The 18,955-nt window shown below is 37.5% G+C and overlaps 1 protein-coding gene across 1 annotated transcript in view; it reads left to right on the plus strand.

Moving 5' to 3' along the window:
• The window catches only part of TPCN2 (two pore segment channel 2), a 30,028-nt gene that overhangs the window by 4,102 nt on the left and 6,971 nt on the right, over positions 1-18,955 (plus strand). Inside the window, exons 5-19 of the mRNA XM_068684562.1 lie at positions 448-564; positions 1,621-1,727; positions 2,688-2,760; positions 5,841-5,940; positions 6,251-6,316; positions 6,971-7,035; positions 10,221-10,318; positions 10,625-10,706; positions 11,880-11,966; positions 12,552-12,671; positions 13,014-13,073; positions 13,186-13,314; positions 13,989-14,038; positions 15,521-15,620; positions 16,530-16,601. Coding sequence (XP_068540663.1) covers positions 448-564; positions 1,621-1,727; positions 2,688-2,760; positions 5,841-5,940; positions 6,251-6,316; positions 6,971-7,035; positions 10,221-10,318; positions 10,625-10,706; positions 11,880-11,966; positions 12,552-12,671; positions 13,014-13,073; positions 13,186-13,314; positions 13,989-14,038; positions 15,521-15,620; positions 16,530-16,601 — 1,326 coding nt within the window. The remainder of the gene's footprint in view (positions 1-447; positions 565-1,620; positions 1,728-2,687; positions 2,761-5,840; positions 5,941-6,250; positions 6,317-6,970; positions 7,036-10,220; positions 10,319-10,624; positions 10,707-11,879; positions 11,967-12,551; positions 12,672-13,013; positions 13,074-13,185; positions 13,315-13,988; positions 14,039-15,520; positions 15,621-16,529; positions 16,602-18,955) is intronic.

Below are 18,955 nucleotides of genomic sequence, written 5' to 3' on the forward strand. Positions count from 1 at the left end.
GTTTTTTAATAGAAAATGTATGGGTACTTCCCTAAGAAATATGAACTCTTATTTGTGTGGAATAAGTAAAATTCATTTTACTAGGAATACAATGGCTTTGGTTTGTTTGCTTGTTTTAGGCCGTAAAAATTGGTATATATAATAACCAAACAGAACTGTTCTTTGGATCCTTCTTTCTAGAAGATCTTTTTGTGGTTACTAAATGGACTTTTTTCTTGCATGCAAAGAATTCTTCCCACATGGTCTGCATTCACCTCTCTCTTCTCTTGACGTTTTTTAATTATTATAGAAAAATTCTCTGATCAATGTGGATTTCAGGAAACTCTTTATGAGCACTGCTGTAGAACTATGAATACTTGAAAAACACTTGGTGCTGACTTTGTTAAGGTATTGGAATTTATTGTTAAACTAAGTTGTTGTTTTTCTTCTTCTCCTTCTTCCCTTCAGAGTTACTTAGTTGGATGGGAAGAGTTTTGGAAAAATAGATGGCTGATGGCTTATATCCTGACATTAATTGTTTCCCTTACTGACTGGGTTGTATCGCTGAGTTTCATCTGCAGAGAGGTAAGAACTGCTTGCTGCTTTCTGCAGAAACCATCGGCAACACAGCTGTGGGGAGAGGCAGAGGAGGAGAAGCTGCTGAGGGATACTGATCAGGGCATGTGTTACCCCTGAGAACTGTTGACCAGGATGAGACCAAGTAACAAAGAGGTCATCCTAAAATGTTGAAAGAATGTATTATTTAAGCCTATACACGTTTTTCTTCAAGTTAGCTAGATGTTTATATCCTTTTCATTTATTCAAACACAATAAATATAATATGGCTGAAATAAGTTAACTGTCAAGGCTAAAGATTGTGCATATGTTGGAAATGTGCCTTAGAAGAAGTGATTCTAAAATCTTTGGACACGGTAGTGGACAAGTAGCTTGAACAGCAGGTTACAATACCAAGGGGTGGATTTTTGCTGTTGTATGGCACTGAGAAGACTGATGCTAAAATGGAAGATGCTGAAATACTTGAAGTAGCAGGCAAGTCAGAAATAACTTGAAGGCTGGAAAGTGTCTTGAATGCACAAATCAAGTAGATTCCGTGCTTTAGGTTATGTTAAGGAAAATCAGGACAATCACCTATGTGAGTTTTGTCAGAGGCAGGAAAGGCTGTGTAATAAGCAGACCCTGTAATAAAACAAAAAACAGAAAAAAACCTGAACACTGAAATTATTTGCTTTCAAAATGTGTATCTATTTCTATTGAAAATAGCTTGCTCTTGGTACTCGCTCTTGAAGTGGACCTTGGCAGAAAATAGGAAAATGCTATCTCTCGACCTTCTTGTTACATAAAGTTAAATTGTTTATAATTAATGGTCTGGTGAGGTTACTGAAACTTCAGTGTGCATTTTTAAAGCAATCTATCATTCTTTCAACTTAAGATTTATAAAGTCTTCTTTGTGCCTTTTCTAACACCAGAGGGGCAGATTCAGCTTCTGAGCACAGCCTTTTTGTGTTACACTGTTGATTTTTGTTGATATGTATAATTTTTTGACAAGCCTACATTAAAAATGTTTGTGGTACAAGTCTTACGGGAACTCAAGATCTGATCCCTTGTTTTGTTTTTTTGCAGACTGTGAGAATAAGAAGAATTCTTCGTCCTTTCTTTCTCCTTCAGAATTCTTCAATGATGAAGAAAACATTAAAAAGTATTAACAGCACATTGCCTGAAATGGCAAGGTAGGTAATAGCATAGAAAACATCCTTGCAGAGCAAGCATGTCGTTACTGTTGGTATTCTGGTGTGTGACATCTGAGCAGCTTTCTTCTTGATTTGTGCATTCAAGACACTTTCCAGCCTTAGGAAATTGGTTGGTGAGGTCCGGTGGTGATGGATGGAAAGTTGTGGTAACTTCTTGGCCCCTTTAGTCTGAAAAATTTCTCTAGAATGCATGTGATGTGATGGTGTGTGTGACATATAAGGTCTGATTGAGTGGAGTTCTTTTATTCTGTGTACGTTGTGTACAGCCCTTTTGTAAGAGTTATGGGTACTTGCCTCCCAGTCATGAGTGCCCCACAACAAGATACTTTTGTATCTATAAAGTATACTATGCTTTTTTTTTTTTTTTTTTTAAAGAGTGCTTTACTTCAGGTTTTTAATTTCGAAATGGTTTTAGCAACATATATGTTAGATCTTATCATTAGAAATGTTGAACTGGAAATGCCATTGGTGAAGTGGCAACCAGACAGCATGATGCTTCTTGAGAGCGTTCTTCCTGTTCGCATAGGTTGTGTTACATACAGCTTACAGATCTTGCTGTCCTTGCCTGTTACTTCTCACACAGGGCATCCTGGAAAGTCAAAGGCCTATGCAAACCAAGGTGTTATATTTGTATCCTCTGATCAAAATATGGTTCTAACTTCAGACAAAAAAAAAAAGAGATGTTAAACTCTCATTGACCTCAGAACTGTTAAAGCTAACGCTGTTGTGTCCTGAAGAAGTGATTCTTCTGAATCAAAGCTTAGATGATCTGTTATCTCCATGTAGTTTTAAAAAATATGCCATGTAAAAAGACAAGGATATTTTTAAATGCCATGTAAAATATCCTTATCTTTTTACATGGCATATTTTTTACATTTTTAACAAGAGATGTTAATAATAAAAATGATATTAATGCCTATGATCTGTTCTTTCCAATAGCGTTGTTCTCCTACTAGCTGTTCATCTGTCTCTCTTTACCATGTTTGCCATGCTGCTGTTTGCTCGAACAAAGGTAACCAATTATATTTGTGCATTGATAGATCTCTGCTTTTTTTTCTTACTCATGTTGCTGCGTGTCTAGTTTTCTAATCAAACTGGTGAAACTTGTTTCCCCAGGAAAGGTCATTTTACCTCATCAGACTCACTGGGATGAGTTTAAAGTCTGTTTAGAGAGATTTAAGGTCTTAATAGTACCCTTGTGTAGTTCTGCTTATGTAAGTGTGCATTAGAAGGCTCTTAGTATAGTGTTAAAATCTCATCATCTTTAGTGCAAATTTTATTTCTCCAGACTTCCCTTTGCTTCTGAAATGATAATACACTTTACAACTCCACAACTGCAACTTTGCACTTTGCCATATTATTTTATTAGTTTAGCTCTGCGGCTCAGAGCAAGGTTAGATGGTTCCATGCTAAAATGTGGTTGATATCTTTGTTTTTTTATGGTCCCACATATTATTGGTATTGATGCTGTTACCACAGGTGAGAAGTTTCAAGTCTGCTCATACAAGCAGCTTCTTACTACAATTCTCCAATTTGGTCCTTTGAGTTACTTTTTCTGCTTTTGTTGAAAGTGCCAATACTGTTTTGTGTCCAAAGCTGTTAATCTTGGTGCTTTTTTGTTTGTATGGTCACTCACTACTTTTTTTCTTTTCCTTTCCCTATCTAGCTTTTTGCTAAGTTTACTTTCTTCCATGTTTTCATATCTTATCTACGGTACTGGTATCCCTGTCATTGCCTTGGTAGGTTTTTGCCTGTATTTCTCTGGTGTTTTGGCTTTTGATCTTTGTTTCTTCCTATGTCTTATTTCTCTTCCTGCTTCCCAAAAGCAGATTTGAAATTTTGTGGTTAAAATCACTTTTGTGTTCCAGTGCTCTTGGTATGTTCTTTCTCCTAACCTTCCTGTATCTTAATGTATCATACTCAGGTTTCATGTTCTTTATTTTTTAGGGCCTTCCATAAATGTATTTGTATGATCACTAAGACTTGTGCACTTCTTTCAGTAATCTTAGTCCTTTCCTTAGTCAGTCTTGAACCTTAGTTCCTGCTGCAATTTGTACTTAGCTTGCCTCTAGTCTTCCTTATGGTCAGGAAATTCCTTAAATTCTTGTTATAGAATATCTGGAATTACAAGCAGAGCTCTACTTTTCCCTTTTTTTTTAGTTGCAATCAGTATATCCAGCATTATCTTTCTATGTCACATCTAAGTTCCATTATAAGCTTTCCCAGTGGATGGAAATGTATTTAATATACCTGTATCAGTCAATTTTATACATTTAGGTGAAAAATAACAACCTAGGGATCTTTTTTTTTTCTTTTTTGATTTTCTGGCTTGATACCCATACAAACCAATTGTGTCTAACAAGGCAAAGTACTCAAAGGATGTTCTAGAAGTACATTCAATAATGAAATTAATGCCTCTAGTTTTCCATTTGTTTTTTTTTTGTTTGTTTTACTTATTTCTCCTAGAGGTACAGTTTGCCAGTCTTCTCAGCAGATTTTGTCTGTTTACTCTGTACTGCAGGATTCATGTTTTTATTGTTTGTACTCTGCATATTTTTTTTTAGCTGTCAGTATTTGTTGGGAAAAAAAAATGTGTATTATCCACATTGTGCCTCCTAGTGTGTCTTTGATGGAAATCCCTGATGCTATCACGGCTTCAGCAGATCAGCTGATGTTTTCCACTGAGCCACAAAATACTTCTGAAGACTGTAGTCACCAGAGTAATTGCAAATATTTTTTGGGTGCTGTAGCACTGATCTTGTTTTTTTTTTTTTTTTTTTTTTTCCCCCAGGATGTTTAAGCTCTGTGTGATGTTTTCATTGATACCATACAAAGCATTTTGAATTATGTCCCAATCTTTTTTCAAGATAGATCAATTATGTTTTCTGTATGCCTAATAACTCCTGTAATGTGTACTAATTCTGGTCATTTTGTATCATTTTATGTTGTGTGCTGTTAGTTGTGTACATCTTTTATTTCCTGTAAAATTAGAGAAGATGAGGGCTGTCCTTGCAATTGTGCTTTAAGTACGTCTTCACATACTTTATTGAAGAGGAACCTAAAACTGTGTTCTGTGCAGACCTTGAGCTGACTGTAATCGAACATGATCTGCCACGAACGTGAAGGAATGACTGGAGAGAAAGGGGAGCACTTACTTTCCAGTTAGTGCTAGTAACTTTGTGCAAACAAGTAATTTGGACAATGTTGAAAGTTTTCCATTCAGAATTCAGAGGGAAAGTGAGAGAGGTGAGAGAGACATTTCACGTTTAGTGAGTATGCTAGGAGCTTCAGGTGCTCGAGCATAGCTCGAGCTAGGCAAGAGTCTTCTGTAACACAGAGGTTAAGGCAGTTCTTCATAACTGAGGAGGCCGTGGAGTCACCTGGGTGTTGCTATCCCTGTTTTGTTTCTATCCTTTGGTATAGACAGGGTTTGTTTTAGTATTGTATCCTCAAATTGTGTTATACTTCTGGACTCATCCTGGAGCGGAAAATCAGGAGTCATTAGTTCTCTGCCTATGCTGAGGTACAGCATTGTCTAGCTGGACTAAAAAGCAAGCAGTTCCTAATCTGTGCACAATTTTTATGTGGACTAAGATTGAATATGGGATTAGTTTGTGTGATTTATTTTATTTTGGGGGGGCGGGAGGAGGGGTTGGAGGTTAAGGGATGTCAAGTTTAGGGAGTTCTTTTGGCTCCAGTACCCCCCAGTATTTCTTTCAAGCTAAAATATGATGCTTTATCTATCAGTCAAGGGTGGCTTTAGATTCCTGTACTGCCTTCTTGTGACACTGTTGTCCTTCCTGCATTTGAGATGTTAGATGTGACCTCTGTATTGAGCCTCCTGTGTCTGTTTTAGCTTGCTGTTCTTCCTTATGTATTTTATTTTCAGTTAATAAGTGAAGCGGTTGCACGGTATTCCTACACGTTGTCCTAGTTTTTATGCTTGCCTTACGTTTTTCCACATGGTAGATTTGACTGCGTGCATAGTAAATTGATAAGTGAGAGAATATCTGTATATTTTTATTTTCTTGGTAAGACAGTTTTGGTGATTGTTCATGTTTCTCTGGTAACAATGAGCATCTCTTTGACTAGGATGGCCAGCAGGATAAGGAATGGGTGGGATATTTTCGGAATTTGCCTGATTCACTGACATCACTGCTGGTCCTGCTAACTACAGCAAATAATCCTGATGGTAAGCAATGTGTTTTGGAAATAGTTCTTGTCTGTATTTTCAGTGAATCATGGCATATCTTCAGGCTACTGTAACTGTTCTTTCAGCAGATAGCTCTTAGTACACCCAGAGGAAGGTTCTGTAAGATTTTTTTTGTGCCTTAAGTAGCAGGATTTTTCTATTTCCCATGGTGTAATTCATGTGTATCTATATGCAGCTATGAAGTCAAGCAATATAAGAGCTTTTACTGTTTACCAAAAAATTGAGACGTCTCTGTTTTATTTCTCTCAAGCATAAAATTCATAAATACTTTTTGTTAAATCTGATACAGTCATGATTCCAGCGTATTCTAAGAACCGAGCTTATTCAATCTTCTTCATACTCTTCACTGTATTAGGTAAGTTGCTGTGTGTCTTCGTTAATTTAAATGCACTGTAACTTTAACACCTGTGCATACCAGATAGGAAGTTTTATTTTTCTAGAGGTTTTATCACAAAGTTGTTTGTTGTTTTTTTTCTTTTTTGCCTTTCTTCCAGTTACAATGTAGTGTCTTGCAAGATAAATTTCAGGGAAGGCACTTATAAATGGTTTGTTTTTAGTAACATATAGGAGAACATATATGTGACTTTGTATTCAATGTTAAACTTTATTTTAAGAAAGCAAATTGAAGAAAATATTCTTTTGAATTCAGGCCTATGATTTATTACGTATGTTGAAACTTCTTTTCAGTGTTTATGTGATATGTACTGATATTTCTTCATTCTTAAGAGGGAAAAATGTGTTAAGCTTGTGAATCTTACATTTATTAATGTGTTTGAAAAATAGCTACTTCTGCTTTATGAAGTATGCTTGAAATGTATCTTTTTGGTGGCTATCCAAGGCTTTTTTGTCGTTTTAGGGGAGAGAAACATTTATATACTGTGTTGTACTTTGTAAAATGTGGAAATGCTTAGATTTAAATAGCCAGCAACCTAAAATCAGAGAAACACAATGCATCTTGAGAAGCAGAAATGTATTCCAATAATTCTCAATGATTTTTTTTCTTCGATAGGTAACTTATTTCTGATGAACTTGCTTACAGCAATAATATATAACCAGTTTCGAGGATACCTTCTGGTGAGTAAAACATTCGCCACTTCTGTGTTCTATCACAACTTTAGCACTGTGAAATCCTGAGTATTTATAGTTTTAACTGTGTATTAAATCAGTATGCCAATCCGGGTTGTAGATGCATTTTTAACATACTAAAGGCTCTTTAAACGCCTGTGTTTTTACCTGTACGTGCTGTTGTAGCTTGATCATTTTATGAGTAAATCACCAGTTTGTATACTTCTGTGTGTTCTGTAGATGTGCAACTTTGACAGTCACAGGAAGAAAAACCAACACTTAAAAAACTGAATGAGGACAATTAACAAGTAACTTAAACTTGTTCTCCATGTAGAAAACCTGCAGTACTATTTTAATAGCTATTGTTGCAATTCCTATCACTTAATTTCTCTAAGTAGGACAGAATGAGAAGCCTTCAATAAAAAAAAATCACTGATTAAAACATGTCCTCATTTAGTATTTTTACTACCACCTTACTGTGGGTGGATGTAAAGTTAGAATGACTGGGGCAGTCTCTTGCTTCTCGGAGGTGGATTTGAGTGTGGTAATTGACTTGTACCAGAAGCAGCTGCTGGTAGGCTGTGTGTAGATACCTGGCCTTTTGAACTAAGATGTCAGAGGCATCTGGATAGGCACCTAATCTGTTCCTTGTAAAAACCTTAATTTTACTGGGGTACCTGGTGTAAGTTGAAATGGTTTTCAAACCACTGAATTACTGTAAGACTTGGATTCTCTGGAGATGTTTACGCAGTAGAAGACAAGAAACTACTAATCTTTGTTGCTTAATCTTCCTTCCTTTCTTTTTGTGTTATGAGCTAAAACCAAATTGCTTTCTGGTGTAGTAGTTATTCCTGTTGGTACTCTGCTTACACTCCATGTGATGCCAGAGTCATCAGTGCACTACTTCAGTGTGCTTCTAGAAGATGCCTGATCATACGCAGTGCTTCCCTTTTTGTTTAATAGGAATCTGATGTGTGGTGTAATGACCTTTTTTTGACCCATGTATCTATATCAGAGAAGTAAAAGGTGACGAAGTAAATGTAGTTGTGCAAGGAACATGCAGTCTGTGGTGGTGGTTAAACTCAATGCTAAAAGTTGTGTTTTTTTTTCTCGTGTATTAACAAGTTGTGTAGTTTTCTTTGCTGCATTATGAGCACCAGTTTTGTCTCCAGCTGGCAGCGTAGTCTGGATTTCCCTAGCAGGAAAGGTTGTAAGCTCTTTTGTTTTCTGTATGAGATAGAGTAGCTATACAGTCTGGGAGGAATTGTAATGAGCTAAAGCAAGAGTATTTTAAAAAGCAGGGACAACATAAATCAAATTAAAGGTGATCTCTGCTACTTCCAATAAAATGTTCTTTTTACAAGAGGATGAATTCTGTGCTGTTTGAAAACCATGTAGCGGAATGGAGAGGTGGGGAAGGAAGAGGCTGCGTGGGTGCAGCTGGAGATTTCCAGAACCGAGTTTGTCACCAGCAATGAATGTAAACTTGCAAGGTGCACCACAGTTACTTAGCAGTTAATACACGTAGTAGATTAACTACTACGTGTAGTTAAGATTAGAGTAGTAATACAATTAACACAGTGCTAGGCTAACTAGCTTATCACACTGATGGTATGTGGCTGAATTTTTGGTCAGGCAATCATCAGTCAAACGGGGAGCTCTCAGGCTCTGCTCCTCAACAGGATCTTGCTGAGGTACCATCTTCTGTGTTTTTTTTTTTTTTTTGTTTTGTTTTTTGTTTTTTTTTTTTCCTTTGGCTTTATAATTTTCAAGGTGATTTTTTTTTCTCTCAAGTCTTTGCTTACTATTAGTGCTTCAGTTTTACGACCTCCATTTTTGTTTTTGTTATTGTTTTGGTTTTTACTTTCCTGCTGCATATTTCAAGCAACTTCAGAGCCCAACAGCAATACTTTTGGTAAACCTGACTCAAGGTAGTGGCTGTGCTACACAAAAGCACTGGTCTGACAGCTAAACCTCTGGGCTGTAGCTTAAGGGTAGAATGAACAGCAGTTCCCTGTTACGTGCAATCCACCTTGTCTTTTCTCACGCCTGCTGTTTCCTGTAGGTTTGGTGGGGAGTAACCACCAAACCACCTTGGCTTTGTGTATGATTCCCCTGTAAGTCATTTACATACAGACCTATAGTACTTTCTTTCCCTCAGAGGTGCAAAGACTGGAGCTGAGGGCTTGAGGAAAAAGTGAAATAGTAGTTGCTCTAGGTAAAGGTCCAGAGAGAAGGTGAAGTTTGTTGCGTAGTAAGTCATAAACAATATTACACAGAAGGAATGGCCTCCACCCCACTGTGGGAGAGGCATTTTGTATGTAATGTGTGCAAAAAATTTTTGTATTTTTCTTTTTTCCTGCTCTACCTGTTTCTTCCCTTTTTTTCTCCATTTTCTTCTTGCCCATGGGAGAACATGTCATAATCTGACTCCCCAAAAACTAGTTAATAGGGATTTTGATGGTGATTGCAATGAAAAATTGAAGCACAAAAAAAACCGTGGATCTGACTTCCTTCTCTTTGGTAGACTGTCCAACAGTGGCATGAATTTCTGTGAATACCTGAGCTCTACAGTTGCCATTGTGTCCAGAATAAGCAAGTGCCTGTGCAGGCAAGAATTAAAAATAAACCATGATCTGGATGTTTACTTGAACTCTAGATATTTATCTGCTTGGTTCCTTCCTTCTTTCACAGAGCTCTTGCAAGGAGTGAGAGCTGGAAGGTCTCTTCTGGTCTCTAATCACAATTTGTGTGTGTGTGTGTGTGTGTGTGTGTGTGTGTACCAGAGGATCGGTATAGTATCTGACCATGGGATGTAGAACTGCTGGGGGTGCTGGGTATTTCTGCTGGTCCCCAAGACCTTCTGGTATTCATGGGCTTTACTGATTTCAGCCTTTGACTCTTAGCAGTATTTCCTTTAAACTGTGGGAGTGCCTGTCTGGTTGCACCTGGTGTCTGAACAACTAAATATAGTGGCTAATGATGGGGACTTTGTCAGGGGGAGAAAAAAAACAGTTTTGTGACTTCATGAAAGCAATTTTATTTGAACAGATATGGACTTTACTGAATCTTGCCGTGGATTTTGTCTGAGGACTAGGCAAACAGTTTACAGGTCACATTTATATTATCTAATTGTTTTTTCTTTAAACCAGTGTAAGTAATTTGTCTCCTTTTGTGGTGTGTTTACTGTACAGAAATCAGTTCAGTCCTCCCTCTTCAGGAGACGGCTAGGAATCCGGGCTGCATTTGAAGTGCTTTCTTCCCTGAAAGAGGCTCCTGCTAATGCAGAACAGTAAGTGAAGGATATTGAAACTGTCGTTCACCTTGCAGAAAAAAGCAGGTTTCTGTTCCTCTTGTTTAGTATATTAACTGAGGACCCCTTTTTGAAGAAAATGACACTTTTGCTTATCTTTTCATTTTATCATTGATTCAAGTGAGTATTTATAACCTGTTGTTTGGGATTTTTATGGAGTCTGTTTCCTTTTTATTTCTGTGTTTCCAAAAATAATAAATAAAAAAAAACAAAACCATCTGCCATCAAGATAGCTATCTGTTTCAGGGCCCATCCTCTAAGCACATCCTGTCTCCTTTTAAATAGGCCGTACGTCAGTGCTGGGGCCTTGTTTCAAGTGCTGCAGAAAGTTGAAATGGATTCTCGCTGCAAGCAAGCAATCATGAGGGTAGGAGCTTTAAAACTTTGGTGGCCAGGAAATGTCTGATGGGACAGCTGTGGAAACTGAAATGCTTTTAGTCTCAGAACTGATCTAGGAGCAGTAGCTTTCAGCTCAGCTGCCTGTATGCTGCTTTCTTGCTGCCTGAGCAGAGGCACAGCTCAGTGTCTGTTTGTGTGTTGGTCTTTGCCTACAGAGTTTTTGTTCCAATGATTTCTCCTTAATATTGCTGCTACTTTGGTTACTGTGAAGAGGAAGGTATCCACACATAGGTGGTGTAGGGTAATGAAGACTTTCTTTGTTTTACAAAGCCATAGTTGTCAGAGGACAGAGAAATTGACAGTAGGTTTAAGTTGCAGGAGTTAACAGTATGGTATGAGCCTATTATCCAAAAGTAATGTTGCTTTTTAAGAACAAAATTGCAGCAGGTTTTGGAAGTACATATGGTATGAACTTCTGCCAAGAGAAAGTGATAGTTAAGAGCCGATTGTAATAACATGCCAGCAGCTGGTTGGCTCCAGTCTGAAGGTTGGAAGCAGAATGAGGAAGTGTACATGTGTTGCTTCCCATTGTTGTCTGGGATGGGGATTGGATAAACAGAATAGCCTGCAAATAAATACCATGCTCTCTACTTATGTCAAGCTGTCCATTGCATTATTTAAGTACGCAAATCCAAGTTATAGTTCTAGTTAGTTGTGTGTTTTTTTTTATTGTTGTTGTTGTTGCTGTGTGTGCTGCAGTTGCAGTTAGCATTTAGCATGCTATGGAAGGTTCTTCTTCATTTTACAATTTGTAAAAATAATTCCATCTTTCCAGGTAGTCATTTCTGCAGAATGATGATAATTAACATACCTTCATTCTTAGGATCTCTGCAGAATAGCAGTACTAAATGAGACTAAGTATCCAAGCATCCTTAGAGCAAGTATTCCAAGTATCATTAGAGCATGCTTCTTCTTAAGAAGCTTGTGATCCCAGAGCGGGAAAACAGAAAGGGTGAAACAAATCCCAGTCATTTTACAGGTTAGAATTAAAACAAAGGATATTGAAGCTCACTCTAATACCTTGTGGTTCAGGTTGTATTACAGCTGTATTCCTAGGCTTTTGAGATAGTCTGAGAGTGCTCATGTGTTCTGAAGATGCATCTAATGCAGGTGTTGATCTGACTTTCTCTTTCATGTGAAGTCACTCAAAATATGGTCCGGTGACCATCTGTCTGCTGCCCAGTTCCAGAAGCTCTTTGAAGAACTAGACAAAGATGCCATTAAGCAAGTATGTACCTTACAATTATTTATCAATACTAAAAGTGATCATCAAGTGAAAAAAAAAAAAAGTGATAGTATTATGCTAGGTGTAGAATTAAATACATTTTACAGTTCTGTGAACACAGGGAATGATCAGGTGTTGTTGATTTTAAGTTGTTTGTAGATTGCTCTAACAGCCACAAATGGCATTGCTTTGGGGAGCTTTTGCAGCATTAGTTTGAGATTGCCAGGTAGTGTTAAATATATGAAATGCCTGGTTGTTTTCACAGCATTTTTAACCTTCTTGGGCAGACAAAATAGGTGAGGGCTGTATTTATGTTTAATTTGTTTAGTAGGAAGGTTAATTATGATGGAACAAGGAAGAGGTAAGCTTCCAGCATAGACTTTCTGAAAAAAGTGCTCTTGAGAAACATGTATGTCTGTAGTAAATCCTTTTTTGATGAAATGCAAGGGATTTGTCATGTCATGACAGCCCTATATTAAAACAATGCATCTCCACCATATGTTCATGTTCGCAGAGTAAAAAATAGATTCAAAGATGTTTCTCTAGACCGTGAAATATCAGAAAATCCTTTTGTGTTTGGCTTTTCAGCATCCTCCCAGTCCAGAGTACCAATCCCGTTTTATGCAGCAAGTGCAGTTTGCCTTTGGCCATCCTTACTTTGGCTACTTGGGGAATGTGGTAGCCCTTGCAAACATTGTTTCTATCTGCGTAAGTAAGATTATTTCTTTTTTCGTGCTGAAAAAATCAGTTCCGTTTTTGTTCTTTTCGCCTGTGTTGTAATAACCACTTTCTGTGGTAGGTATCTGTGTTTTGCACGCTTTAGCAGTGTACAGTCTTAGGAGACAATACTCCTTGGTTAAGGATTATATTCTGGCATGAAGTTAGTGAATATATTCTAAGCTGCTTGAAAAGATCCGTGTAAAGTTTAAGGTATCTGTGTTTTTATCTGTGTTTAAGATCTGTGTAAAGTATGTCCTGTTCTTATGCTAAAAAATCTGCTTTGTGCAGCAGTAAAGCAGTGGGTTCATAAAAGATTTCTTGTCTTTTAAGGTGGTTTTGGTGATGGATGCCGATAAGCAGCCTTCTGAAAGAGATGACTTCTTCTTGGGGGTAAGATGTGACAGTATTCCTTTTTTTTTTTTTTTTTTTTTTTTTTTTTTTTTTGCTGTTCTCTGATGCATTTAATTCTAACCATTTTTCTTATTTGGGGGTGGTGGTGAAGGCTATCAACTGCTTCTTCATCCTATACTATCTGCTGGAAATGTTGCTGAAAATCTTGGCGATGGGCTTGAAAAGATACTTATCATACCCGAGCAATATGTTTGATGGACTTCTGACTGTAATTTTGCTGGTAAGATATATATTTTTTTGGTTGGTTGATTATTTTTGTTTTCAACTTCTGTATTCCTGGATTCAGTGTCTAGGATGATGAGGAGGTGCAAGAGCTAGCAGGATTGTTCTTTATTCAGCACTGTTTCATGTGCTGAGTTAAACAGCTTGAGCCGGTATTGTGGTTTTCATGGGCATGAAGGTTTTGGTAGTGAATGGTACTCTTAGTGTCCCTTTTTTGGAGGTAGGTTTTTTGAAATCAATGTAAAAGGTAAGATTTCTTGTTAATTATCCTTTTTAATGTTACGTGGAAACATTGAGCTCTTCGAGTTATCACATGAGGAACTCTGTTACATAGCTAAACATCGCTTTTCAATAAAAAAGTGTCAGAAGGTTATTATTACTGTTTGGTAAAGGCCTGAAACCGGTATGGCAGAAGAGGTCAAATTCACTGTTAGTGTAATTCATTCAATATCCTTGTGATACATATATACATATATCACCATTAGATTACTTTGGAGGAATTTCTAGTCAAAAATATGTCAATTTCAGAGCTTAAAACTGAGTCAAACTAGTGTTTTAAAGCTCTCAAAAATGTTTCCTGTCAAGAAATGTAAGTAATTTTTAAAACTTAAAATTTACAAAGTTAAACAGCTTTGACTTTCTTTGACTTTTCTTCCCTTCTCCTATCTAAAGGTTTTGGAGATCGCGACTTTCGCAGAGTATGGATTTCCTCATCCTGGTTGGTATGTAATCTCCTCTAACTGTTGCAATTTCTTGAGAATTTAGGGTGGGTCAGGGGAATACACACACACATTCATGCACACTTATGTTATGCCATAATTGTCCATAAGTTTCCAAACCTAGGAGAAGTTCTTGCTATTACAATCACCAAAGGCTAGGCAAAATGGATAGGTGAAAAAAAGTTATCTAATCTCTTCATAAATCTTAAGAGGTCTGCTTCTGTGTTTTTTGAGAAGGATGTGTTTGTTACTTGTAATCTGATCTAAAATAACATCTTAGCAGCAGACCTATGCTTTTGAAAGGTGCAGAAAGAGGAATTTGATACTACATACACAAAGAGCTACTAACCTCATGTTTCAATAGCAGACTGTCCATAAGCCCAATTATATGAACTGCTAAACAGCTAGCAAATCCCCCTTTACCCTACCCTGTACATTAAAGACTGAGTTTTATTTCATTCTGTAAAATTTAGTATGAAAAATCCCATAGATTTTTAAACTGTTAATCTGTACTAGAAATAAAATAGCAAGTAAAAGTGTCTTGATTTTCCTAAGTTCAGACAGTTCTTGGATTATTATCTTAACCTTTTTTCATCATCAAAGCCACTAAAGTAATCATTTCTACTTTTAAAATGTGTGAACTGCAGACACACCAGAAGAGGAAAGCAAAGGACTTTTGGAGGACTTTGTGAATCTTACTTTTTCGGGGGGGGGACTTAAAACACATTTTGATACTTTCTCTTCATACAAGCTCACTCCTAAAATGCTGACTCTCCCTAATTTTTCAGGATATTTGTTATGTTGTAAATTAAGATAATTTCTGTCATTACACTAGGTCCTTTATAAAGAGACCAGGTGAAGTAACAGCTAAGAGTGCATTTATTGTTGAACACTTTTTTCCCATTACTCAAAAGCATTGCCATAGGGATGTTAATTGCTAACAATTTAATGTCATTGACTCCCATTGTCCTCATGGTTGATAAGTGCTTCCTTATATCTAGTGTAAGCTGCCCTTGTTTCAGCATAGGCTTATTATCCCTTGCCCTCTTACTGTGCACCATTGAACAGCCTTGCTTCTGTCTTCTTGGGGACCTCTCTGTACTTAATAGAAGGATGTCACTAGATTGCTCTGAAGCAGTCTTTTCTCAGGCTGAGCAAGTCTAGTTCCTGAAACTGTAGTGGCAGGGCAGGTGCACCAGCCCCTGGCCATATACTGTTGGCCCTCTGCTGATCTAGCTGTAGTTTATCTCTTTCTTATACTGATGATCCCAAAAGTGGGTGCAGTGTTCTAGTTAGTCATAGGTTGTAAAAAGTGTTTATATGAGGAAATAAAATTCTTTTTTTTTTCCAAAACAAATCTTAATACGGCACAGACATTAAGCAGAAGTTTGGGGGAATTTGCAGTTATCTGTAGCTCAGTAGCTTTAATTGTCTTTCTGTCATGAACTGTTTCTCTGACTTATTATTTTCTTCCATCTTCCCTAGGAGACCTGAGTTCATGGGCTTGTTATCGCTGTGGGACATGGTTCGATTGGTGAACATGCTAATCGTGTTCAGGTTCCTGCGGATCATTCCTAATATGAAGGTGTTTGCTTACTCCTCCACATTTCTGATATCTTTGTTAGTCAAATTATAAATTTTATTAAAGCCTTTTGTAATGTTGTGTACTAACTTGCGATTCTTTCCCACCTGAGTAGGCACAATACCTCACAAACTCTCTTTAGGTTGTTTTCTCCATTGAAAAGCCAGGGAAGTTCTGTTGATGTCATTGCAGTTGATGTTAGGATTTTAAAGTGGGTAGAGAAACATCCAGAAATACTTGCATAACTTACATAAGGCTTCAGTCTGAACTAGGTGACTGGATGTGAAGTCCTTGAAGAACTTCATACTCAGGAGGTGATGGGCTTGCTATCACTAGATACTGCCAGACAGTTTAGTTCAGTAAAGGTTTGTTTTTTTTTTTTTTTGAATTACTCCCTTTTTCACTTTCTAGTTTTGCATATTTATACCAGTGTACCTATTTTTGAATCTGAAATCAGTTGAAGTTGTTTGTTATCCCATGCTTAGACTTCTTTGAATACTAAGTCATTGCAATCAGGAGTAGGACTTGTATCTTAATAAATATCCACCTGGTGTAATTTCTGTGGAAAGTACAAAATAGACATGCTTCTTGTTCAATCCGTATTAATCACCCTGAAGTTGTAGGGGCACTTACATTGTTATTTTCCCTGTTCTGATCTTTATATATAGCCTTTTAGGTTGTGGGAGCCTAATTGTACCTGAAAGTTAGCATGATGGCTGCGTATGAAAAAGAGTACATCACTGTTTGTTCATTTTAAGTATCTCGTGCAGATATCACTGTATAAAAGACTATCGTCATTTAGACATATTTCCCTTTCCTGATCAGTATTTGTTTATCCTTTTAGTAAAGATAATTTGATAAAGATTGTGAATGGGGTGAATGTAATGCATATCAAATTCTGCTTTGTTTTAGTTCATGGCTTTGGTTGTTACTACATTGCTGGATCTGGTAAAAAACTTGAGAGCCTTTGCAGGAATCCTCGTGGTAAGTCATAAAGCAAGACTGATGAACACATACCACTTATTATACCGCTGTCTGTAAGACAGGAAATGACAAAGTAAACCAGGGTCTTTGGATGACAATTCCTATGAACCATAATATTTCACCATCATCAACTAATTCTCTAGAGCATGTCTTGCAAAGACGTAACAAACTACTGTTTTGTTATGGCCAACATGCAGTGACTGTGCCTCAATTACCAGTTTCCTCCAGGAGTGCCTTTAAAAGGTTATTGAAACTTGTCTAAAGTACTTGTCTCAGGCTGGAAATTCTGCTTTCAAAGAAAAACTCATCTGTTTCTAAAGTGGCCTCTCTATCCTTACCCTGTCTTGCTTATGTTAAATTAAATAGCAAAACAACTTTAAAACTGTTCTCAGATGAGAAAGTCTTAAGATGGCTGGCATGTTTGGACATGAGGTTTTGTGAAAGTCCCTGCCATCGTGTTCAAAGTGTGTTAAATGTGTACAGCATAACACTCTGTAAATGGATGATTCAAGGATGTATCACAATGTGTGATGCTGATTACATAAAGTCTACATTTCCTAACTCTTGAGTTTCTGGATTTGCAGCTGTGTCTTCCTGACAGAGCAAACGAGTGGGTGTCTTTATTTCTATATTTTATTGGGTGTTTTTATTTTTTAAAATACCTTAATTTGAAATAATGGTTAAAAGAGCAAGGTTTTGCTGTGTATTAGGTGTTGTCGGAGAAGTTGTTCTAGTATATCAAAACAAAAACTGACTTAGCATGCAATTTATCCAGAATATCTGTTTTTTGTCTTTACTAATCTCTGCTTGTATCTGTAGGGGAGGGACCTTCAGTTGTGGCCTGGAGAGGTTTATGTTGCAATTTAAAAGAAAAATAAACATGCTGTAGGGAACTACTGAGAAAACTGAGAAATACTTTGGGAGTGCGCAAACCAGGACATTAGTTTTTACAGGTGAAAATATGAGTCTCTGGGTTCTTCGGAGCCTAAATACCAGTCTTGCATACGATAGGACCAGCTTCAGTGTAATGGGAGACTTTTGGCAGTTGTTGGAAATAAATAAATCCCCATGTCTTTCCAAAGCGATTGTAGAAAATGCTGCCCTGCCTTATGGTTGCTCAATGGAATGAGCAGTCTAAAGACTGCCTGTACTCCTGGTAATTTTGTGATTTCTTGCTGAAGTGAGTACACAACGGTAAAGGAGCACACATTTGCTTGTCACCCCAGTCACAGGCTGCGAGGGTTGCTTGGTGGCTAGGCTGGGGAGGCAGTGATTGAGGTTTGCTGCTGCTGAATGTGACAAAGCCCATATGTCAGAGCCCTGGGAGAGAGCACTCATCAGGTGAGCTCCCTTGTGCTTTACAGCAGGACCCCAAAGCTGCACTGCTACTGGCGTGGCTGTACCTGAACTACAGAATTCTGCTGGAGGCTCCTTGCAGTCCTGACAGACATAGCTAAGATGGCAGGAGCCTGCAGAAATAGGCTTCAGTTTTAGTTTAGACATGATGCTGTAGTGTTTCAGCATGGTGTCCCTACTCATTCATGTAAGATATAATGCTTGTGAAATGTCATCTGCGGATTGTCCTTTGTGCTGTGAGTGTCAACTGTAGTTTTGTACCAGTTGTGGGGCAACTCTGCAACAGCATTTACCACTTCCATTAATTTAACTTGCTTTTACTTAAGGCTGAGTAGAAGCTGTCACTGTGAGCCTTCTACCATAGTCAAGTCCCACTGCATTACCTGCTGATGCAAAAGATCTTTCCGAATTTTAGCCTTGAGCATATGTTGATAAAGTAATATAGCTTGTTAGCTAATATGTTAGGCAGTACGTCTGTTGAGATGTAATACCTTTATCATAGAAGAAAATCGACTTTATTGCAAGGGCAGATGCCCCATCTCCTGGCAGGTTGTGGAACGGCAGCTTCAATTTACTCCAGTAGCATTTAAAATGCTGGGATTCATAGATCAGAGCAGTCCCTTCCTTTCTTCACAGACCTTCCTGGGGCTGTCTTCTAGCAAAATACAGAAAAGTGAATAAGGACACTTCAGTTTCATCGAACACTGATCTTGTCTCATGATGTCCTGGAACAAATAGTTCCTTACTCAGAGAAGTATAGATTATTTCTAGAACAAGCTTTTTAGGTCATTTTGCAAGTTTTAATAGTAGGTAACTGTGTAAGACTGCAAAAACCTTCTTTTTAAAAAGAGGTTTGTGTTTTCCTAACAAGTGAAGTTCTTGGACTGCAGTTCCAAAATCATTTAATTATGAAACCTTGGCTTTTAGATTAATATAACATTTTAGAAGAAGTTGCTAATGTAATACTGGCTTATTTTTGTCCTTACGTTAGGTTTTGT

The sequence above is a fragment of the Anas acuta genome, chromosome 5, assembly GCF_963932015.1.
Source record: "Anas acuta chromosome 5, bAnaAcu1.1, whole genome shotgun sequence".
In the NCBI taxonomy this organism is placed as follows: Eukaryota; Metazoa; Chordata; class Aves; order Anseriformes; family Anatidae; genus Anas; species Anas acuta.